We start from the raw sequence: 24,882 nt of genomic DNA on the forward strand, positions 1-24,882 counted from the left end.
GAGGGAGGGAGGGAGGGAGGGAGGGAGGGAGGGAGGGAGGGGGAGAGAGAGAGAGAGAAAGAGAGAAAGAGAGAAAAAGGGAGCAAGAGAAAAAGAGAGAGACAGAGAAAGAGAAAAAGAGAAAGAAAGAAAGAGTTTAGGGAATTCCCTTGTGGTCCAGTGGTCAGGACTCTGCACTCTCACTGCCGAGGGCCCAGGTTTAATCCCTGGTCGGGGAATTAAAATCCCACAAATTGTGTGGCATGGCAAAAAAATAAAGTAATATTAGAAATAGAGTTACAGATATAGAAGACAAACTTACGGTTATCAGGGGATAAGGTGGGTGAGGGATAAATTGGGAGACTGGGATTGACATACCTACACTACTATTTATATATAAAATAGATAACTAATAAGGACCTGCTGTATAGCACAGGGAATGCTACTCAATACTCTGTAATGACCTATATGGGAAAAGAATCTAAAAAAGGGTGGATATATGTATATGTATAACTGATTCACTTTGCTGTACACCTGAAACTAACAACATTGTAAATCAACTATATCCAATAAAAATTTAAGAATAAAAAAAGTGTTTAGAGAAAGAGAGCTTACTTACGTCCTTACTTGAGCAGGCCACACCAATTAAATTAGGTATTTCTAAGAAAGAAAAATGAGTGTCACCTGGGACGGCCAGGAATGAAATCAGAGATTGGCTGAGTTAGTACAGATCCTCCCAGACTGTGAAAATGACAGACAGATGGAGGATGTCAAGGACCTTCCAAAGAGAAATGGTTACGCGGACACAGAGATAGGACTGTAAATAATACAGCCAGAGAGTAGTGCTTGGAAAGAAAGAAAGTTGAGCGTGTGAAGCTGACCTAGAAGAATGTAGATTAAAAAAGTTAAGAGGCGGCAAGACCAGTAACTACATTACCTTTGTCATCTCATTGTGTGTCTCTACCCTTGGCTTTGAAAAATGTAATTCTATCTTCCATGTTTCGCCCCCCGCCCCCGACTCCAGGAATACAGAACAAGAAGAAAAAAGAAAATAAATACGAATCAGGAGCTTTAGATGGCTTCTTTTCTTCCTCGGTAAGGAACCAGAGCTTCTCAGATCAGGATGTGGTAAAAGTTGGTCCATTAATAAGATTTACTTAAGGACCAGTATTAATGATGAGGGTATTTGGGCTATAGACATTCACTTTTTAAATAACTTATATTAACCTCATTTTCCCATCTCTCTTAAGATAGCAAATTTCTTTTTGCAGGAATGTTTTCAGAGAAGTAACTTATGGGCACTTAATTACTAGCATTTAAACAATTCAACATTCCCTTTTCTAAGAGTCCATTAGGTTTCTGTTACAATATTATACATTCCAATCAAATGTCACTTTCTGTAAAGGTCTTCATTGTCAGTCTCCTCAAAGCAAAGTTTATCTGGACTATTAGACATTCTCTGCTTTGGCTGTACCAAATTAATTATTTATACCTGAGGTCCACCGCTTCAGAACTTGGGCATCTCAACATTTCTCCAGTGGATTATTAAGAGTCTCATTTTTTAAATAAAGTCCTCATTTCATAGTCTGTTTGCTTGAGGTTAAACATAATAGTCTAGTGACTCTTGTATGAAATAGTTCAATGTCATAAGATTCTCTCCTGGGTTTTATGGTGATGAACACATTTGAAACAAACGAACCTTTAAGAATACCCTCACAGGGAAGAAGGGGAAAAGGCTTCTGACTTGAAAACTGTCTGGCACCAGTCTCGCAGAATTATTAAAACAAGTCAGAGGGCTTCCCTGGTGGCGCAGTGGTTGAGAGTCCGCCTGCCGATGCAGGGGACATGGGTTTGGGTCCTGGTCTGGGAAGATCCCACATGCGGCGGAGCAACTAGGCCCGTGAGCCACAACTACTGAGCCTGCGCGTCTGGAGCCTGTGCTCCGTAACAAGAGAGGCCACGACAGTGAGAGGCCCGCGCACTGCAATGAAGAGTGGCCCCACTTGCCGCAACTAGAGAAAGCCCTCGCACAGAAACGAAGACCCAACACAGCCAAAAATAAATAAATTAATAAGTTTATAAAAAAAAAACAAGTCAGAGATATTATGCAGATCCTACTGTTTATACATCAGGAATAATGAGAGATACGAAAGGGACCTTAGGGGGATTCTAGCCCCTCTCCTTATTTTATAGATTAAAAAAAAAAGAGAGAGATCACAGCCCACAGACATCCTTTAGCTTACAGTGACTTGCTTGGTTCCAATGGCCACTCTCAGGTATTCGTCAAAGGCATCCTTGAAAGAGTAAGACAGGGCACAAGCACTGTCATGCTCAGGATTCTTGATTGCTAGCAACTAACTCTGCTCTGGCTTGTTTGGTCAGGAAAAGACTTTATTAAAGAAGATTAGCAGTGCCCAGAACCTCCAGGAGGGCCAAAGAGCCCGACCGGGCTGCCAAGTAGCCAGGAACAACGACCAACCACATGGTAGGGAAAGGGACGGTCACCTAGCAACACCCTCACAGTTCAAAAACCATGACGCTGACATGGCTCGCAACCATGAGACCTGGGAGAGATAGATGCCAGTTCTTCTGGCTGCCCCTAGGAGCTGGGCATCTCCGCCACCACCATCCTTTCCAGAGAAGGATTGCCGTACAAGTACCACCTCACATTGCTCATTTCTCCATCCCATCTTGGGTGAGAACACCTGATGAGTGGGCCTAACCACAAAGAAGACTAGAAAATTCGTTTTTCAGCTTTTACCTTTGGGAGGTAAGACTTAAAAAGAAATTGCCTGAACATTAGAAACTAGGACAAACGTCCACCAAGTCTACCAAGATTAACAGAGCTTCTTTAACAAACTTTTATTTCCACGTGGGCATCCGGAAGGAGAATGATCATCTTCCCTTAAACTTCCCCCGCCCCCAATAATTTGGCTTCTAACACTTGTGTGATTCTGACACACTTTATAAAACAGAAAATACATTTTTTCATTCCGCTCCTGGGACCTCCCCTTTTTACACAAGAATGCCAAAGCCCACTTGGTGGCCAGCAGAGAGAAGGGAAACTTCTCCAAGCTCACACTACATTGACTAAGGCTCTTGACCTTTTTTTTAAATTACTTTTTTAAACTGAAGAATAGTTGATTTACAATGTTGTTAATTGCTGCTGTAGAGCAAAGTGATTCAGTTATACATATATACACATTCTTTTTTCGTATTCTTTTCCATTGTGGTTTATCACAGGGTATTGAATATAGTTCCCTGTGCTGTACAGTAGGACCTTGTTGTTTACCCATTCTATATATAATAGTTTGCATCTGCTAACCCCAAACTCCCAATCCATTCCTCCCCCACCCCTCCCCCTGGCAACCACAAGTCTGTTCTCCATGTCTGTGAGTCTGTTTCTGTTTCGTAGATAACTTCATTTGTGTCATCTTTTAGATTCCATATGTAAGTGATACCATATGGAATTTGTCTTTCTCCATCTGACTTACTTCACTTAGTATGATAACCTCATGGTGCTGCAAATGGCATTATTTCATTCTTTTTTATGGCTGAGTAGTGCTCCATTGTATAGATGTACCACAATTTCTTTATCCATTCACTATGGAAAACAGTATGGAGGTTCCTCAAAAAACTAAAAACAGAGTTGCCATATGATCCAGCAATCTCACTCCTGGGTACATATCTGGACAAAACTATAATGCAAGAAAATAACATGCACCCATATATTCATAGCAGCACTATTCACAATAGCCAATGGCCCTTGACCTTCTTGACCTTTCTAATTCCAGCACCCTCTTGACTCCTTAAAGAGATAAAAACAAGAAGATTGCCAGCCGGCATGCAGTGGCTCAAGGCTAGAATCTGTCAGTTGCTTGGCTTTGGGCTTTAATTCTCAGACACTGAATTATTTTGAGGAGGCTGTTTACCTTGATGTGTGCAGAATTAGCCTTAGATACTAAGCCTTTAGGGCAAGTTTTATTGTCCAAGGCAAATATAATCTGTTAAGATTTACGGACTTTATTAACAGCAATAACCTTTTTACAACCAACATCAGTAAATCAGGGTTTATTGAGAACTCTACAATTTTAATCTGTGGAAAAGCATTAAAATGTCGGATTTTCATTGGTCATAATTTCTAACTTTTATGAAAGATAGATTTTCCATTTAACTGGGGAGTATAAAAAAGTGCGGCGTGGGATAATGAATTGTTTTGAAAAGAGCAAATTGGTTTTAGCTAAACAATGGTGTCAAACACTAAAAAGCTGCCATCTTTAGTTAGAACTGCCCCAAGGTTAAGGTTAAAAGCAACTGTAGTAACAAATACGTTCGAATACATCTAGTGATAGGATGAGCTCACAGCATTTAGAAAAGCTTGAATTATCATCTCTTCACATTTCAGGTATTTTAGGAAAAGTGTACGACCAATTATTTCATCAAACCTGTGTCTATATGAGTCTGGTGAGAACCTCCGAGTTCCTATACCGTTTTTCAAAAAAGTGTTTTTAGTAACAATAATGCCATTCGTAAGACTCTTTCATGGGATAAGCAAGGTTAAAAACATTGATAGTCACCAGCTTCTATAAATAACCTTTTATTTCCTCCACGCACAAGATTACAAGAGAGGAAAGCAGGAAACTTTATGGTGCCTTCAACCTCTGATGAGCTTCAAAGGCAAGAACAAAGGGCACAGGCTGGGGAGCCCACGGTGACAAGGGATGGTCTTAGCAGCAACCTTCTTCATGGGGCTCAGAATGTGTTAGAAATTGCAAGCGTTTTCGGCTTTAATCTGGATCCCCAACCATACGGAGCCCTACATCTTCCTCTGAGAATCAAAGGCTCATGATGCTTTAGAAAAGGAGGAAGAAAAGAAGTCACAATAATCTCTACTATTTATTTAGTATTAGAAACTGTGTTAGATGCTCTGCAAATTCTTGGGTTTCCTTCTTCTTTGGTTTGAGCAATCCTACAGGAAAAGTACCTTTCCTATTTTCAGATGAGGACTCTGAGGTTCAGGGTGGCTAGTACTGCTGTAGGTCCTAGAAGTTAGGAAGTGCTAGTCAGTGTTGAACCCCAGTCCGTTCGACTCTGAAGTTCATACTTTCCCCCCGCGATGCCACACTAACAACACTCCGTTCCCTTTCGACCATTTCCAGACGCCATGGCTGTATCCCAGGAGAGAGAGCCCTGTGATACAGACATCAGTATGTGCTCACCAGAATATATCCAGGGCCCTTTACGACAAGGAGATCTGTCGGGGCCATGGCCAAATGTGGGGAAAACTGTAATGAGAGTAGAGATTACCCTTATCCTCTCCCCTTCATATGCCCCCTTTGCTTCCCCTCCAAGGCACCCTCTCTGGAACTGCAGACATTCAGTACTTCTCATTTGCTAAGATAGCATCCAACCCAAGTTCCTGGTCCTTGGGAGCACAGAGACCCCAGAGCAGCCCTGCTCCAGGCTGCTTGTTTCCTCAGCTCCCAAAGCCTCTATTTTCTCTCAGGTGTTCTGTTCTTACTTTTATCACCAGATTACCTATTTCAAACAAAGAAACACAGCATTTATAGCACATTTAGGATTAGCAAATTAGCTAGAAGAGATTTTAAACAAAAAACTCTATGTCTAAGGGTGGGTGGAATGTCAGGCAGCAGAACAAGCAGGTATGCCATCACTGGCCTAGGGGCTCCCAAGCTTCATAAAGGCTTTGGGGGAAACCAACTAAACCCACCATCTCACTAAAAAGAAACACAAACTATCAAAGAAAAGAAAGGTCTGAGCTTTAAGATTCAATTGGCTTCTTGGTGATCTGAGAGCTTGGACAAGTTCTGTAAGATGGACGAAAAGTACCAATAGCTTTCTAGCATCTCACAGCAGTCTTCTGCAAATTAAATGAAATAACATAGAGAAACTGCTAAACACAGTGCCTGGCCCACGGAGAGACTCCATAAATGGTAGCTCTTTCTGTTCTTATACAAACTACCTTCTCTGGTCATATAGATGGAGTTAGTTAATTGTCAAGTAAGTTCTACCTTGCAGAGAGAAGACAATCGTATATGTCTTGTGAAAGTAAGACTTGCCCCCAAGGTTCCTTTCAATGTGCCAAGTAGGAGACCTCCACCTCCTATGCCACTGCAGGTACAGCTGGTACATCAGTAGCCCTGCCAGCCACAACTCATTCTACTGATGACCCCTTGGGTCCCACAGGAGGTGGGCAGGAAGGGAACCAGTGGTGCAGTGGAGAGGGTGGAACACCGTCTGCTCAGGGAAGATAACTCTGACTGATGCTATTTCACAGTGACAACTAATCAATTTCCAAGCACAGCTCCCAGTTCCCGCCATTCCGAAGAGTCATTACTGTAGGTTCCTCTCACGACTATGAGGTCAGTAAGCACAAAAACACTCTTTGAGACCTGAAGACCCCACGACAGGCACTGGCAGACATCTCCACCCTGCGAGACCCTGACCGTGGAAGGTATGAACATTTTCACCTTCCTTCCCTCTCTGCGTCCGTCTCTCTCACGGCTTTCTTCTCTGGGTCTGCCTTCCCTTCAACAAAAACACAGATGTTGGTGGTAATAACTAGTGTGTAAGCTATTGCTGAAAGTAAAACAGCTGTAAATACTGGTGTACAGATATAGGTAGTATCCAGCTCACAAATAAGTGAAATTTCAAAGTAACTCAAGTGTTTGGAACCCAGATGCTTTCCCGCCTTAACATAATGCTATAAAAGCTTGTTAGGGGCCCACAATAGCCATTAACCCACAGTGTAGCTGAAACACTCTCTATTTTCATCTATAATAGAAAATGTAGAAAACAAAGCTTTCTCCTCCACCTCCCACCTCAGCTCAGAATTTCTGTTTTAAACCATCCTCCAGCCACAGCTGCTCCTTGAAATGGCCCTCTATTTACTTTCAGCCAGCCTGGCTCTGAAATTTATTTCTAATGACATCTACATGCCTAAAAATAAGAGTGATGTGATGTCAAAAGGGGAATGGGGAGTGGACTGAGTTCAAGAGTGGCCCCCTTCCAAATTTCATGTCCGCACGTACACTGTGCACGTGACCTTACTCGGAAAAGGGTGTACTGTGACCCAGAACATTAACACGAGGCCTTACTGGGTTGAGGTCGGCCCTAATCCAGTAATTCATGTCCTTATAAGAAGAGGAAAACTCAGACACATGGAGATACAGAGACAAGAATACCACGTGAACTGTCTGTAGTAATGCGTCTACTATTGGAAGTTTTTCACATCTTGATCTGCTCCCGTGGTTACAGCTGAAAAGCAGATCAGAAGCAAATAAAGATGGAAAATGAATTGAGCCAATAGGCACGACTCATTTGCCTTCAAGAACAGGGTGCTGAGGCAAGAAACCTTCAGAGGGATGTCCAAAGAGCTGCTTCAACTTCAACCCAAGTTCAGCTTTTCCCAGGTAGGTGAACAGCTAGGAAGGCTGCTTACTTCCTAGAGGCTCACCCCTTTCCACACAGGACTCCTCCCTCCCGACCATGGCCCCAGAGAGCCTCAGAGTCCTTAGAATTCCTAAATCCTTGCAGCCTCTGGGCAGATGCTTCAATGTGCGTGTGTGGGTGTGCATGCATGTGTACACACTCCTGCACGCATTTACACACCAAGTTTTATTTTCCCCTTTGGCTATTATTCTATATACTTTTCCAGACTGCACATTCTTTACCCTTCTCTCCTTTGTTCTTTGTTTCTACTTATGTCTTCAAAGACCGAGTGAAGAAGGTCTTACCCATTTTCTAGTACCAGAATAGGAGAAAAACAAGAGTCTAGTGGATTTCACAGTTTAGTCTGGGGCTAGTCCTGGTACAAGCTCAAATATTCAGGAATAAAGGCAGGAAACAATTTTTCATTCGTATTCAACAGATATTTACTGAACACCTGGATGTGAAAAGCACTGTTTTATGTTCTGGGGATACAGCAATAAAAAAATAACAAAATTCCCCTCATGGAGCATAAGTTCTAATAGACAGAAAATAAGCCAAATAAATACAGTATGTTTGTGCTAAGAGCTGAGTTAATATAAAGCAGAGAAAGGAGCTTGAAAGTACACACATAGGATAGGGAAGTGACATTTTCATCAGAGTGCCCTGAGAGCAGGCCTCACTGAGCAGGTGATACCTAAGCAAGCCCTGAAGGAAGGGATGAATCGATGTAATAACTGGGGAAGAGTGTTCTAGCAGAGGGGCCAGCATGTGCAAAGGCCCTGGGGCAGTTGCATGGCTGGTGCAGCTGAGGAAGAGTGAGGAGGCCAGTGTGGCTATAGCAGGGTCAGAAGCGAAGGAGCAGAAGATGAGGTCAGAGGCAAAAGCAGGCTAGGTTATGCTGGACCACATAAGGTGCCAAAATAAAATAGACTCTTACTCTGAGTGCTCTGGGGATCTTTTGGAAGACCGAACAGTTATCACTTAAATAGGTGCAAGACCTTTGGTGGGGCTTGGGTCTGAGCATCAGTTTTCTTGCCTCTAAACTGCAAAGGCTGTGCCAGGGAAATATCTAAGTTCTCCTCCAGTTGTAAAAATTAATTTCTAGACATCTAGAGAATGTTCGGTTCCCACAGGACAGCTAATAAAACCATGACCTTCCTTCTGTCTTCACTCCTCTCTGATGCTGGCAAAGTTGACAGAGTGACCCAGCCCAGGCCTGGAAGGAAGCCTGGTTATGAGAGACGGTGGTGACTACAGCAAACTGCTGGTACCCAAGTCAGACTCCCAGGAGCACATGGGGCATCCTCAACGAGATTGACATTCACCTGGGCACTAACGCCCTGCTGCCGGTCCCCCTGCTCGGGAATCCAGGGCACACTCTCCATAGAGAAGAACCCAAACGAACTTTTTGGCCAACCCAATACAAATCTAAAAATAAGCATTTTCCTTTCTCATCATTTCACATCACGCATGGAATGTTCACTTTAATTTTCAAGTCCATTTACTTCATTTCAGGGAAGCATTTGAGTTTTGAATAGTGTCCACCCTGCAGGCTTCCTGTCTAGATTGGCAAGCGTGTATGTTTTTTCATTCCCTTTGATACTTTCGACTCCTTTGTCCTTCCAAATGCAAAATCCCATAGCAATGTTTGCTAAAAGGCGAGGCAAAGGATCCTTTTTTGTTGTTTTTTGTTTTTTAAATCTCTCTACTTCTCAGTGACTAAACGACGGCTCTTCCGCCAGTCTCCTAGCTTCCCAGAGAGAAGCCACAGCTGGCCTATCGACTGCTTGACTCAGGCCTACATTTATAAACACAGGATTCTACCAAGCATTCTTTATACTTCTGAGTACCCCCGCACAATACTGCCTTAATAACCATATTACTAACCCATGAGAACCTCTTTTAATAGTGACTGAAAGGACACCATCTCTACTACCACAATGTGTTATTACTAATAATTATATTCTAACCATATGATAGAAGTTTCTAGAAAACAAGGAGCAAAAACCACAGTGACTCTGGATTCCTGCTGCCTCACTATGAACAATGGATAACTGATCAGACACCTGTGGCTTCAACACTTCTTGTATCCCTCATGCCAGCGCAGCACCTAAAACACAACAAAAACTCCTGGAATGTTTGTCCTGTAAGCAAATAGAGGATGAGTAAGTGCAGACACCCATGAAACTTGGCACTAGGGCCTGACCTCCTTCTCTCTGCACTTTTTCACGTGAATTTGCCTGTTAGATTGATCCAGAAGCCAAGGTCAGATGGAGGACACAGAAGATGCTGCCTGTACCACTGAGGTCCCCAAAGCAAAGGCACAGAACAAATCCTACCCGGGCTGCCTAGCAAGAGCCTGTGTCAACAAGAAATTAGAGGAGACACAATTTCCTCTTCCAACTTATTTCCAACGGTCTCTTCACCATATTTAGCAGTTGGGGCCAGGCAGCAACAAGGCCATACCCAGGCCGGCTTTCATCACCTGTAGCACACAGGACTCGGGCCCTCCCTCTTGGGAACAGGCCTGGTCTTACCTCGGCAGCAGGAACTCCCTCAGGCGGGCGGCAGTGCAGCACGATCATGCCTTCGATGGGAACCTCCCTTCCCTGCGGGTCTTGCTCGAAGTTTTTCCGTAAATCTGCAAAGAACGTGAAAGATATGACACTTTGCTCTGGGGCCAGTAGGATCCACATTTGCTGCAAAGATTATAAAATAGTGAGCTGAACGTCACAACCTAGATACACACACAAGTCACTGGTTTCAGGGGTTCCTAAATATTCACAAGCATTTTTGTTAAGAAAGAAATCTTAACAAAACTGTCCCTAATGTTCTATATTGAGGTGAAGGATAAAAGATTTACTGGGGGAGCAGGAAAAGAAAAAACGTCATTATTTCATGAGTCTTTGCCAGCATTACCTACTTAGTATCTGATAAAGCACTTGGCCTAATAACTTGCCATCCACAGCTATTATGCAGTTGAGATGCACGTGATTTTTTTTTTTTTTTATTAACTAAAGAATGCATTATTAACCTGTAACCTCTGCCATTCCCTTAACCCTCTAGGGAGCTCTAGAAGATGGTAATAGAGTGAGATTACCTATTAGTCTTTTATTTGTAACCAGGGAGAAGAGGCAACGTTCAACCACAACAAAATCTATAACCTATCCAACCAAACATATAATTAAAAAACACAACACCCTCCAGTCCAACGGCAATGCTGGGTATCCATGCAGTGCGTTTCATGGAAGGCTCCAGGCTCTTTGCAAACAAGCTGCACCATTAACCTTTTACACATGGAAGGGTGACACTTGGAGAGGTTAATTGGCTTGCCAGTGGTCACGGAGAGTATTAGTGCCAGTGATGGGGAAAACTTCACCAAGTGTCTGGACATCAGTATCTGACTGCTCACCAGCAAAGCTTTCTCAGGGAAAAGGATACAGGGCCAGTTCGAAAGAGAGAAAGAGCATCATTGGCACAGCTTTCCACTTAAGCATATGCTTCATTAACAAGAGTGGGAGTTGGCCTTTGCTTCTTTTTGAGGTGTCATAACAACACTTCTATAATTTTACAGCACGAGCTTAATTCCCACTGGCACTTGAAGGCCTGGGATGGTGGAGCGAAGACAGTTTTACAAGTCTTTCGAAGATTTCCCCCTCCCTCCCGGACAATGTATTTTTCTTCAATCGAGGATCTCAAATTACAGGCTGTGGATTTATTGATTTAATTTTCTTTAGTGCTTACAATAACATGAAATATGTTCTCTGGAAAGAGCAGAGCTTCAGACTCAGTTACATCTTTATAAATTGTATAAATACATTAAACTTGCTTTTAGCAAGTCAAAAACACGCCATGATTAAAAAGAACAGCAATCCACGTATTCACTTTCTTCAGAATTTTACTATTAATGTTTTCCCTCCCAGAGGCAACTGACGTCTTCTGTCAGTAGTGCTGTCTATTCGGAGACCTTCGGGAGTATACTGGAAGCAAAGGATCTTACAAGGACTCACACTGTAGGCAGGTGGCAGGATCTATTTTCCCATTTCTCTGCTGTCCCCCAAATCGTAAAGCCAAGCTTCCTTCTACTGGAGATCTGTAAATTGCCACAGCCTTTACGATTCAGAATTTCTGACTCTCAAGTGTGAGGAAGTTCACAAAACTGATGACAAAATTACAAGTGATGAAAATGTGAACCCCCAGAATGAAAAATCTCACATTTCCTGCAAAATGTGACCACAAATTCTCCTTTGCTCTCCCCCAAGGGATCCTTAAGTCAGAAATCCCCTTTCTGTATGACTAATATACTCATCAGGACTATAGTAACCCCCCTTTATCCATGGAGGTTACATTCCAAGAACCCCAGTGGATGCCTGAAACCACAGACAGTACCAGATCCTATATATACTGTTTATTCCTATGCATACATACCTATGATAAAGTTCAATTTATAAATTAGGCACAGTAAGAGATCAACAATACTAATAATAAAATAGAACAATTAAAACAATATACTGTAGGGGCTTCCCTGGTGGCGCAGTGGTTGAGAGTCTGCCTGCCGATGCAGGGGACACGGGTTCGTGCCCCGGACCGGGAAGATCCCACATGCGGCGGAGCGGCTGGGCCCGTGAGCCGTGGCCGCTGAGCCTGCGCGTCCGAAGCCTGTGCTCCGCAACGGGAGAGGCCACAACAGTGAGAGGCCCGCGTACCGCAAAAAACCAAACCAAAACAAAACAATATACTGTAATAAAAGTTACGTGAATGTAATCTCTCTCTCAAAATATCTTGTTGTACAAATTTAATGCTTTTCCACCTTAACGAAGTACTCATCATGTATTCTGGCCATTATGGGGTATGACGGCAAAACTAGCATGAATTTCTTTTTCCTTCTCACAATTTCACGGATACAAGATTTGTGTTTACTATAGATCTTAGCAACCTCAGCATAAAATTTTTTCTTTCTTTTTTAAGTCAAGAACTTTCACTTTTTCACTTAAAGAAAGCACTTTTCAGCACCTGTTTGACATATACGAATTTCCAGCATTACCACCCTTGCACTTTGGGGCCATTATCAATTAAAAGAAGGGTTACTTACACTCAAGTACTGTGATACCAGGACAGTTAATGTGATAACCGAGATGGTTACTTAGAGATGAATTGGCGGTTTACTCTGGACAAAGGGATGATTCTTGTCCTGGGCAGGATGTAGTAGGATGGCATGAGATTTCATCATGCTTCTCAGAATGGCATGTGACTTAAAACTTATGAATTATTTCTGGAATCTTCCATTTAATATTTTCAGAGTAAGGTTGACCATGGGTAACTGAAACCACAGATAAGGGGGATGACTCTATATTGAAATGAATCTATTGTAGAGTGTGAGTGACTCTTACATGACACATCAGTTTGTTAATGGAAAGAAAGGGTTGTGTTTTTGTGGTTAATTTTGTTTGGTTTGTTTGCCATGTTTTTCTTTTCTTTGATTGCTTTGTTTTCTAAAGGAAGTCTTATCCAGTGTTGCTACATGATGACTGCAGTTTTGATAACACCAAATAATATGCATTCAACCAAATGAAGCACAGAAAATGAATAGCATGAATTTCTATTTTGTCCTATACTATTTCTATTTTATCTTCTGTTTCCTTTCTTGGCTCACGAGAAATGGAAAAGGTAACAAAATGTACAGTTTTCGGGTACCTCCACACTCCCCTACAGTAACTACATTGGCTGATGAAAAACTAGCGTGAAGTCATTTTTCCTCCCCGTTCCCACCTACTCAATGAACTAGCTAAGCAAATATGTATATAAAGAAGGAAAACCCCGTACTGACACTGGGATGTAGGAAAGGGTATAGTCTATAAACAAGAAGCTTTGAGAAATTTCTAGTAGATCTCATACAGCCAGGATCAGATTGAAGAAAGGACCCACACAACTTCTTGATCTTCCCAACTGACATCTGCAATCACCATTTGAAGGGTTCCAACAAGAAGTATATGGACACTTCTAAATGTGGAGATACAAAGATTAAAGGCAGTAGAGTAGGGGGTCAGGCAACAACTGGGGTGTCATATATATGGATCCAACTCATCATAGCAGCCCCACACACACTAGATATCACACCAAATGAGAAACCCAAGTGACACTGAGTCCTGGCCTGTGCCTAATACTAGTGGCAGGAACACTGGCATTTTTGATTCCCAAGGAGGGCAAACACACCAGACAAATTCCAGAAAGCTACTGAAAATAGTAAAAATTATGGAAATAAATTCTTAGACATAGAAGGAAATGCTTTCCATTCTACCTACGATTCTCACGATAGGTTACCCAACCTAATTAGTTTCTCTCCCTCTTTTTTTTTTTGGCCACGCTGCACGACTTGCGGGATCTTAGTTCCCTGACCAGGGATTGAACCCAGGCCCCTGGCACTGGAAGTGCAGAGTCCTAACCACCAGACCACCAGGGAATTCCCAACCTACTTAGTTTCTGAATTGGCAAACTAGATACTTTTATCGCCTATGTTAGTTCCAAGGCTTGAAAGATTCAGATAGAAACCTGTGTAACTTCTAATAGTAGGAAAAGCATCCCCAGCCATATAGAAAGAATTATGCTACAAATGAAGGAGACAAACCATAGAACTGAAATTAAATGGCTTCTTCTAAGACTGGAAACAAGAGGCATTTTTAGATAACTTCTAATTTAAGTTCTTTAAAATCAAAAGGAAATAGTAACTGAGAATCTAGAGTAGGGATTTATAAATAGGATAACATCTGAGATCAAGAAAACTGCCACTATGCAGGAAGGAAAAAACAACATAACTGCTGAATTAGAAATATATATATATATGCATATATGTGTGTATATATATGTGTGTGTGTATATATGTGTGTGTGTATGTGTATGTGTGTATATATATATATATATAAATATATATCATGGAGATGGTAGACAGCATACTGAAGACTGCTGAAAACTAGTGAAACAGAAGACAGATTTATCAGTCAGGATCCAGGCAGGAAAACAAAGCGTACCAGATGTTTTAACAGAAAATATTAATGTAAAAATTGAAGGACTAAAAAGGCAAAAGGGGAACTGCTAGGAACTGGTCCCACCCTAAGGATGGGGAATGGGGGAACAAAGGGAAGAGGCTGGGGTTATAGAACTTTGAAGCTTAGAGATGGCTCAGTTCTCCAAGGAGAGGGCACTGGGTTTTGGTGCTGGCACCTCAGGAACTTGGAAGAGGGACCCAAGGCACCAAGACCTAGACCTCTGAAGAAAGACTGTCCACCAGTCTGGTGCTGGCATCTCTTGGGGGAAGGGGATGGAGAGGGAGAGCATAATAAAGCTGGATCTGGAAGTACTTAAAATAAGTGCAAAACAGGAAACTGCCACTTCTAACATAAAGCAACTCTGCTGGGAAGATGGTGACAAAGACAGAAAATGAACAGAAAGAAGTAGCCTTCCTCCCTATTTCACTGTCCAGTCTCCAGTGGCACCCCCTATTGGTGGAACCTTAGAGGGAGCCGGGATCTGGCAAGGAAGTCCCAGCCTTAGCTTTACAAATTACAAACCAGTGGTTTTTGAGATAGAAGGCAATGGCTTAGCATCTAGCAAAACCCAGTTTAAGAAACGTGCTCTAGGGACTTCCCTGGTGGTGCAGTGGTCAAGAACCTGCCTGCCAATGCAGGGGACACGGTTTCAAGCCCTGGTCCGGGAAGGTCCCACATGCAGCTGAGCAACTAAGCCCATGCACCACAACTACTGAGCCTGCGCTCTAGAGCCCATGAGCCACAACTAATGAGCTCACGTGCCACAACTACTGAAGCCCATGCGCCTAGAGCCCGTGCTCTGCAACAAGTGAAACCACTGCAACGAGAAGCCCGCGCACCACAACAAAGAGTAGCCCCTGCTCGCTGCAACTAGAGAAAGCCCGCGCACAGCAACAAAGACCCAATGCAGCCAAAAATAAATAAATAATAAAATAAATTTATATATAAAAAAGGAAATGTCCTCTAGTAGGGCTCTAATAATTGCTTACTCCATATCTGTTTTCCTCACTAGATCATCAGTGCAATGAATTTGGGCTTTATGTCTGAGATGTTCACCCTTATAGTCCCAGTGCCTACTAACCAGCTGATACAGGGAAGGTTCTTAATAAACACAAGTTGAATAAATGAGCTAAGAGGAAAATGATAAAATGATAATGAATTTACCAGAAAAAAAAGATGAAATAAATAACAAAAGATAATGTTGAGATAGAGAAATATGATTTAAATATCATTGGAAATTTAGAAGGAGACAACAAGCCCAAAGAAAATAAATGATAATTAATTTAATAACGGTAACAATGTCTTCTCCAAGCTGGAAAACAAACCAACTTCAGTTTACAGAAGAGTTCATTGCACACAAGGCAAAATAATTTTGAAAAGAAAAAAATGTTCCTGGATATATCATAGTTGAAAGATTGAATTAACAAAATTTTTAAAAATTGTAAAAATAATTACAGTAAATAAACAGAAGTAACTAAAAATTTCACATATTGAAAGAATTAATATTGTTAAAATGTCCATATTATCCAAAGCCAATTCAATGTAATCTCTATCAGAATCCCAATGTCATTTTCACAGAAACAAAAGAAAACTCCTAAACTCAGCATGGAACCACAAAAGACCCTGAAGAGCCAAAACAATCCTGAAAAAGAACAAAGCAGGAGGCACTGCATTTCCTGATTTCACACTATACCACAAAGCAGTAGTAATGAAAACAGTATGGTATAGGTATAAATACAGACAAATAGATCAATGAAACAGAATCGAGAACCCAGAAATAAAACCTCATATGTATGGTTCAGTATTTGACAAGGGATACAAGTATACCAAACGGGGAAAGGACGGTCTCTTCAATAGTGGTGCTGGACAAACTGGATATATGTACATGTGAAAGAATGAAATGTGAAAGAGAAGAACTCTTCCCTTACACCACACAGAAAAGTTAACTTGAAATGGATCAAAGATTTAAATATAAAGCCTGAAACTGTGAAACTCCTAGAGGAAAACAAAGGAAAAAGAAGAAGCTTCTTGACAATAATTTTTTCAGATATAACACCAAAAGCACAAGCAACAAAAGAAAAAAAATAAACAAGTAAGACTATAACAAATTAAAAAGTTTCTGTGCAGCAAAAGAAATGATCAACAAAGTGAATGCCAACCTAAGGAATGGGAGAAAATATTTTGAAACCATGTATATGATACGGTGTTACTATACAAAATATATAAGGAACTCATTAAACTCAGCAGCAAAAAAAATCAAATAATCCAATTTAAAAAATGGGCAAAGGACTTGAATAGACATTTTTCCAAAGAAGATATACAAATGGCCAATAGGTACATGAGAAGGTGCTCAACATCACTAATCAACAGAGAAATGCAAAAATCAAATCCACAGTGAGATCACCTCACTCCTGTTAGAATGGCCAATATCAAAAGGATAAGAGTTAAGTTTTGATGAGGATGTAGAGAAAAGGGAACTCTTGTGTACTGTTGGTGGGAATGTAAATTGGTGCAGCCACTATGGAAAGCAGTATGGAAGTTCCTAAAATTAAAAAAAAAGTAACAACCATATGATCCAGCAATCCCATTCCTGCATATATATTCAAAGGAAACAAAATCACTATCTAGAAGAGATATCTACACCCCCATGTTCATAGCATTACTTACAATGATATGGAAATGACCTAAGTGTCCACAGATGGATGAACAGATGGAATAAACTATGATACACACACATGCTAAGTGAAATAAATCAGAGAAAGACAAATACTGCATGATCTCACATAGATGAAACATATAATGTATGATTCCACATATGCGAAATCTAAAAAAGCTCAACTCAAAGAAACAAGGAGTAGCTTGTTGGTTGCAAGGGGTTGAGGGGTGAGGGAAATGGAAGATGGTGGTTAAAGGATAAAACTTCAAGTCATAAGATGAATAAGTTCTGGGGACCTAACGTACAGCACAGTGGATATAGTTAACAGTACTGTATTGCATATGTGAAATTTATTGAGAGCAAATTTTAAATGTTCTCACTACTATACATATAAAACTGTGTGAGGTGATGGGTGTTGTTAATTAACATTAGTGCGGTCCTCATTCCTCAATATAAATATATATCAAATCATCACATTGTGGTCCTTAAAGTTACACAATGGTATTTGTCAAATATATCTTCTCCGTAAAGCTCGATGAAGAAATAAAATCTGAAATAAAGAACTGACAATGAAACGAAAAGCAGGCTACAACTGAAACTTTTCCCTGTATTAGCCAATACCAGAGTATAATTATGTAACCAAATCTATGTTTTTGTTTTTTAGTGAAAAAGTATGGGTACTAATTTTCCATTCCCAAGTAAGTTATTATTCATGAGCAAACTAATAATAATATAGTCTCAGACATGATAATTTCAAGAGATTGTAGGCAGCCACATATCCTTTCTGAAAACATTACCTTTTTTTACATAAACTAACTAATGAGAAGACAAAGTAATGAATTAAGTATTTGAGTTATGATTTAAAAAGAAAATCTGGCGGTGGACAATAAAAAGCACTTAAAATTTTCAAATCCACTAGAAGGCTGTTTCATCTACACTGAAAATCTGTTGTTTAGCACAGCCTCCCTCATTAATTATCTCAGCTAGATCTTCTGGATAACCTGCTGCAGCTTCTACCTCAGCACTTGCTGCTTCACCTATGTTCTGAAAATGCCCTTCTTTGCTTATACCTCATGAATGAACCTCTGCTACTTCAAACTTTTCTTCTGCAGCTTCCTTGCCTCTCTCAGGCTTCACAGAATTGAAAAGAGGTAGGGTCTTGCTCTGGATTAGGCTTAGACTTAAGGGAATGTTACGTCTGGTTTGATCTTCTACCCGCACCACTCGAACTCTCTCCACATCAGTCACAAGGCTGTTTTGCTTCTTATCATTTGTGTTTTCATTGAAGTAGTTTTAACTTCCTTCCAGAACTTTTCCTTTGCATTCACGACTTGGCTAACTGTTTAATGCAACAGGCCTAGCTTTTGGCTTATCTCAGCTTTCAGCATGCCTTCCTCACTAAGCTTGATCATTTCTAGCTCTTGATTTAAAGTGAGTTATGTGCCGCTCTTCCTTTCACTTGCACACTTAGAGGCCATTGTAGAGTTTTTAATTGGCCTAATTTCAATATCATTGTGTCTCAGGGAATAGGGAGACTCAAGGAGAGGAAGAGAGAGAGGGGAACATGGTTGTTGGAGCAGTGAGAACACATACAAAATTCACTGATTAAGTTCACCATTTTACATGGGCGTGCTTCATGGCAGCCCAAGACAATTACAATAGTGACATCAAAGATCACTACACAGATTACCATAATGAATATAATGAAAAAGTTTGAAATACTGTGAGAATTTCCAAAATGTGACACAGAGACACAAAGCGAGAAAATGCTGCTGGAAAAATGACACTTGCTCAACACAGGGTTGCCAGAAACCTTCAATTTGTAAAAAAACACAGTATCTGCAATAAAGCGAACCACAATAAAATGAGGTATGCCTGTATTTGTTTGAATTCTTGGTCTGCCACTTACTAGCACCTTGACTTGATAAGAATCTTTATCTCTCTATACCTCATTTACTGTTTCAATCGGGCTTTTACTGGCTTAAAAAAAATTTTTTTTTTTTTTTTTTGCATATAGAGGCTCTCGTTTCTTTCTTCTAAGTCTATGCAAAATGCTTGCCTAGCTACCTCTCCTTCCATAAGTTATCACATCACATAAGGATACTCTTTTATTAGACTTGGTCTTCTATTCATATATATTGAGAGGGTGGAATAGAAATAGATTTCCACCTTCCGATCTCACTTATGCTCACGTGGTCTATGGAAAGAAGAAAAATAATAACTTCACATTATTTTGTATAAGGGAACTGAACCAAACTGCATACATACACATCAAGATTGAAGATTTAAAAATTTTTAAATAGCAACTGGTATGGGATTACTATACATATGTCATAGGAAAAGCCCTAAAGAGAAATCACTCAACATTTCAAAGATTTGCTACTGTATGAATATGGGTATATTCAGTATATTCTGCCTCTGTTTCTGTATTTTCTAAAATTTTCTGTGATGAATGTGGATTACTTTTATAGCCAGAAAAAATAATGTCCCCCAAAAAAACCCTTTTCCTACAAGTTGTCAAGATTCTCTAAACTAGACGAAACTGAATCAGAAGCCAGGGAAGAAGTACATTTTGTTTTATTTTATTATATCAAGTTTCACTCCTACGATGTCTATTCAAGGAAGCAAGAAGAACTATATTTTTCAGTCTTTAGTAAGTGCTAAGATAGTCTTCTTTGATTTTACGTATGGGAAATCTCTGCACATGAGAAAAAAATCTTTCATCTGTTTTGTTCATTGCCTTTCCTCTAGTACCTGGAAAGGTATACAGTAGTCACTTAATAAATATTCGTTGAAAGAATGAATAAATCAGTGAGTTTCCATTTCAGCTCATCTGAACGATTATAAGAAACTAATATACAACTAAATCTCCAATAGTTAAAATGACTCGGAGAAGCAAAAACACCAATAGATAAATGTACTACAGCGATGTTAAAGTAACACTTATTCATTCTCATCTTCATTGCTAGTATGAATGATACTAACAGTCATCGACACTGACCAATTTGGAGCATTATCCTGTTTGCTTCTGCTCCCTCTTCACCCTGTCCCCCTGTTCAGTTCCACAGCAGAATGCCAACGAGGCACATGACGACTAGAAACAAAGCAGATGGCAAGAGGAGGGGAAGGTGATGAAGCCAGGTATTTGGCTAATCTGTAAATCATATAATCGGCAACAGGACCAACCAGAAGCAGCAGTACCTGCCAATAAGTAGTCCATCTGGGGCCAGGCCATGGGAAGCAGCAGCCTCCCTTTCCTCACCCTATTCCCTATTTGGCCTTTTTCTCATTTTCCTTTCATGCTACTATGTTAGAAAAGTCATTGTAGCACAAGAAAATCAATAACAATTCAATTCCAAATAATAGTTCTCTGCAGCTCAGAAACACCAGGGAGTTATCGGCTCATTCAATGTTCTGGCAGTTAACGCAATGAAATAAAAATAATTTACTCATTCAAACCAAATCAGCCAGTGAAAAATCATAGTCATTTCTTTTTTCATAGTCATAGTCATTTGTTAAGATTGCAGGAGGACGGTACAACGTACCACTAGTGCTCAAATACGCTGGTATTCAAATCAGGGTCAGATCTTTCCCAGCCACATATTACTAAAGGAACAACAGACCACATTTTTCATACATAAAAGGAATTTGTAACTCGGCCAAATACAGATCACTTGTGGTAATAAAAGCGCTGGTTCAAATGCAGAACAGCTGGATGCCAACAAAACGAAAAGTCAAGGCTTGGTGCCCCCGTTTGGTTCTGCCTAAATCCTCCAGCCCCAGATGGTTAGAACCTGAGGACTCAGCTCCTAACTTTAGTTCCCAAAGGACGCATAAAAAAGGCTTTCTGTCAGGTCAGTGCTTTCCTTGGTGATAACCTCCTCGTATTTGGTGCATTTACCAATGCTTCTCTTGCCAGCCTGGCTTAAAACCTTGGCCTCGCTTATGTCTATGAATTCTGCCCATTGCTTGACCCACTAATCCCTGTTGACACCAGGCTGCTCGTAGCTCTCACTTCATGGCTTTGCTGTGGATCCTCTAGTACAGATGTTGCTGTCTCTTTGAAGGAATAAAGGACAATTCCACATGTAGATTTTTTTTCTTCTGGATTCGGAGAATCCCAGTTGTTTTTTTTTAAATTTTATGCAGCAAATTCTTATAAGTTATCTATTTTATATATATTAGTGTATATATGTCAACCCCCATCCCCCAATTCATCCCACCACCACCCGCCTCCCACCACATTCCCCTCTTGGTGTCCATACATTTATTCTCTACATCTGTGTCTCTATTTCTCCCTGGTAAACCAGTTCATCCGTACCATTTTTATAAATTCCACATATATGCGCTAACATACAATACTTGTTTTTCTTTCTTACTTACTTCATTCTGTATGACACTCTCTAGGCCATCCACATCTCTACAAAGGACGCAATTCTGTTCCTTTTTGTAGCTGAGTAATATTCCATTGTATACATGTACCACATCTTCTTTATCTATTACTCTTTCGATGGGCATTTAGGTTGCTTCCATGACCTGGCTATTGTAAATAGTGCTGCAATGAACGCTGGGGTGCATGTGTCTTTTTGAATTATGGTTTACTCTGGGTATATGCCCAGTGGTGGGATTGCTGGGTCATAGGGTAATTCTAATTTTAGTTTCTTAAGGAACCTCCATACTGTTGTCCATAGTGGCTGTATCAATTTACATTCCCATCAACAGTGCAAGAGGGCTCCCCTTTCTCCACACCCTCTCCAGCATTTGTTGTTTGTAGATTTTCTGATGATGCTCGTTCTAACTGGTGTGAGGTGATACCTCACTGTAGTGTTGATTTGCATTTCTCTAATGATTAGTGATGTTGAGCATCCTTTCATGTGTTTGTTGGCAATCTGTATATCTTCTTTGGAGAGATGTCTATTTATGTCTTCTGCCCACTTTTGGATTGGGTTGTTTGTTTTTTTTGATATTGAGCTGCTTGTATATTTTGTAGATTAATCCTTTATCAGTTGCTTTGTTTGCAAATATTTTCTCCCATTCTGAGGGTTATCATTTCATCTTGTTTATGGTTTCCTTTGCTGTGCAAAAGCTTTTTCAGTTTCACTAGGTCCCATTTGTTTATTTTTGTTTTTATTTTCATTTCCCTAGTAGACGGGGCAAAAAGGATCTTGCTGTGATTTATGTCAGAGTGTTCTGCCTATGTTTTCCTCTAAGAATTTTATACTGTCTGCCCTTACATGTAGTTCTTTAATCCACTTTGAGTTTATTTTTGTGGATGGTGTTAGGGAGTGTTCTAATTTCATTCTTTTCCATGTAGCTGTCCAGTTTTCCCAGCACCACTTATTGAAGAGACTATCTTTTCTCCATTGTATATCCTTGCTTCCTTTGTCATAGATTAGTTGACCATAGGTGCATGGATTTATCTCTGGGCTTTCTATCCTGTTCCATTGATCTATATTTCTGTTTTTGTGCCAGTACCATTCTGCCTTGATTACTGTAGTCCCATACAGGATAAACCCAAGGAGAAACATGCCGAGACACATAGTAATCAAATTGACAAAAATTAAAGACAAAGAAAAATTATTGAAGGCAACAAAGGAAAAACAACAAGTAACATACAAGAGAACTCCCATAAGGTTAACAGCTGATTTCTCAGCAGAAACTCTACAAGCTAGAAGGGAGTGGCACGATATGTTTACAGTGATGAAAAGGAAGAACCTACAACCAAGATTACTCTACCCAGCAAGAATCTCATTCAGATTTGATGGAGAAATCAAAACCTTTACAGACAAGCAAAAGCTATAAGAATTCAGCACCACCAAACCAGTTCTACACCAAATGCTAAAGGAACTTTTCTAAGTGGGAAACATAAGAGAAGAAAAGGATTTACAAAACAAACCCAAAACAATTAAGAAAATGATAATAGGAGCATACATATCAATGATTACTTTAAATGTGAATGGATTAAATTCTCCAACTGAAAGACACAGGCTCGCTGAATCATATAAAAACAAGACCCATGTATATGCTGTCTATAAGGGACCCACTTCAGACCCAGGGACACACACAGACTGAAAGTGAGGGGGTGGAAAAAGATGCTCCTTGCAAATGGAAATCAAAAGAAAGCTGGAGTAGCGATACTCAGATAAAATAGACTTTAAAGAATGTTACAAGAGACAAGGAATGACACCACATAATGATCAAGGGATCGATCCAAGAAGAAGATAAAACAGTTATAAATATATATACACCCAACATAGGAACACCCCAATACATAAGGCAAATGCTAACAGCTATAAAAGAGGAAATCAACATCAACACAATAATAGTGGGTGAATTTAACACTTCACTTATACCAATGGACAGATCATCCAGACAGAAAATTCATAAGGAAAGAAAAGCTTTAAATGACACAACGGACCAGAGAGATTTAACAGATATTTATAGGGCATTCCATCCAAAAACAGCAGATTACACTTTCTTCTCAAGTGCACATGGAACATTCTCCAGGACAGACCACATCTTGGGTCACAAATCAAGCCTCAGTAAATTTAAGAAAATTGAAATCATATCAAGCATCTTTTCTGACCACAACACTATGAGATTAGAAATTACAGGGGAAAAAATGTAAGAAACACAAACACATGGAGGCTAAACAGTATGTTACTAAATAACCAAGAGATCACTGAAGAAATCAAAGAGGAAATAAAGAAATCCCTAGAGAAAAATGACAAAGAAAACACGATGATCCAAAACCTATGGGATGCAGCAAAAGCAGTTCTAAAAGGGAAGTTTATAGCAATACAATCCTACCTCAAGAAACAAGAAAAATCTCTAACAATCTAACCTTACACCTAAAGGAACTAGAGAAAGAAGAAGAAACAAAACCCAAAGTTAGTAGAAGGAAAGAAATCATAAAGATCAGAGGAGAAATAAAATAGAAACGAAGAAAACAACAGCAAAGATCAATAAAACTAAAAGCTGGTTCTTTGAGAAGATAAACAAACTTGATAAAACTTTAGCCAGCCTCATCAAGAAAAAGAGGGAGAGGACTCAAATCAATAGAATTAGAAATGAAAAAGGAGAAGTTACAATGGACACTGCAGAAATACAAAGCATCGTTAGAGACTACTATAAGCAACTCTATGCCAATAAAAGGGACAACCTGAAAGAAATGGACAAATTCTTAGAAAGGTATAACCTTCCAAGACTGAAGCAGGAAGAAATAGAAAATGTGAACAGACCAATCACAAGTTATGAAATTGAAACTGTGATTATAAATCTTCCAACAAACAAAAGTCCAGGACCAGTTGGCTTCACAGGTGAATTCTATCAAAATTTTCGAGAAGAGCTAATACCCATCCTTCTCAAACTCTTCCAAAAAATTGCAGAGCAGGAAACACTCTGAAACTCATTCTTTAATCTACTTGTCTGCTGATGGGTGGGGTTTGGTTCCCTCCCTGTTGGTTGTTTGTCCTGAGGTGACCCAGCACTGGAGCCTACCCAGGCTCTTTGGTGGGGTTAATGGCGGACTCTGGGAGGGCTCACGCCAAGGAGTACTTCCCAGAACTTCTGCTGTCAGTGTCCTTGTCCTCACGCTGAGACACAGCCACCCCCCGCCTCTGCAGGAGACCCTCCAACACTAGCAGGTAGGTCTGGTTCAGTCTCCTATGGGGTCACTGCTCCTTCCCCTGGGTCCCAATGCACACACTACTTTTTGTGTGCCCTCCAAGAGTGGAGTCTCTGTTTCCCGCA

At 40.4% G+C, this 24,882-nt stretch overlaps 1 protein-coding gene across 1 annotated transcript in view; it reads right to left on the minus strand.

The window, feature by feature from the left end:
• UNC5D (unc-5 netrin receptor D) overlaps nt 1-24,882 on the minus strand; it is a 606,988-nt gene that overhangs the window by 214,361 nt on the left and 367,745 nt on the right. Inside the window, exon 4 of the mRNA XM_029226506.1 lies at nt 9,969-10,072. Within this exon, the coding sequence (XP_029082339.1) occupies nt 9,969-10,072 (104 nt within the window). The remainder of the gene's footprint in view (nt 1-9,968; nt 10,073-24,882) is intronic.

The sequence above is a fragment of the Monodon monoceros genome, unplaced genomic scaffold, assembly GCF_005190385.1.
Source record: "Monodon monoceros isolate NGI ecotype Baffin Bay Population unplaced genomic scaffold, NGI_Narwhal_1 Super_Scaffold_17, whole genome shotgun sequence".
NCBI classification, from domain to species: Eukaryota; Metazoa; Chordata; class Mammalia; order Artiodactyla; family Monodontidae; genus Monodon; species Monodon monoceros.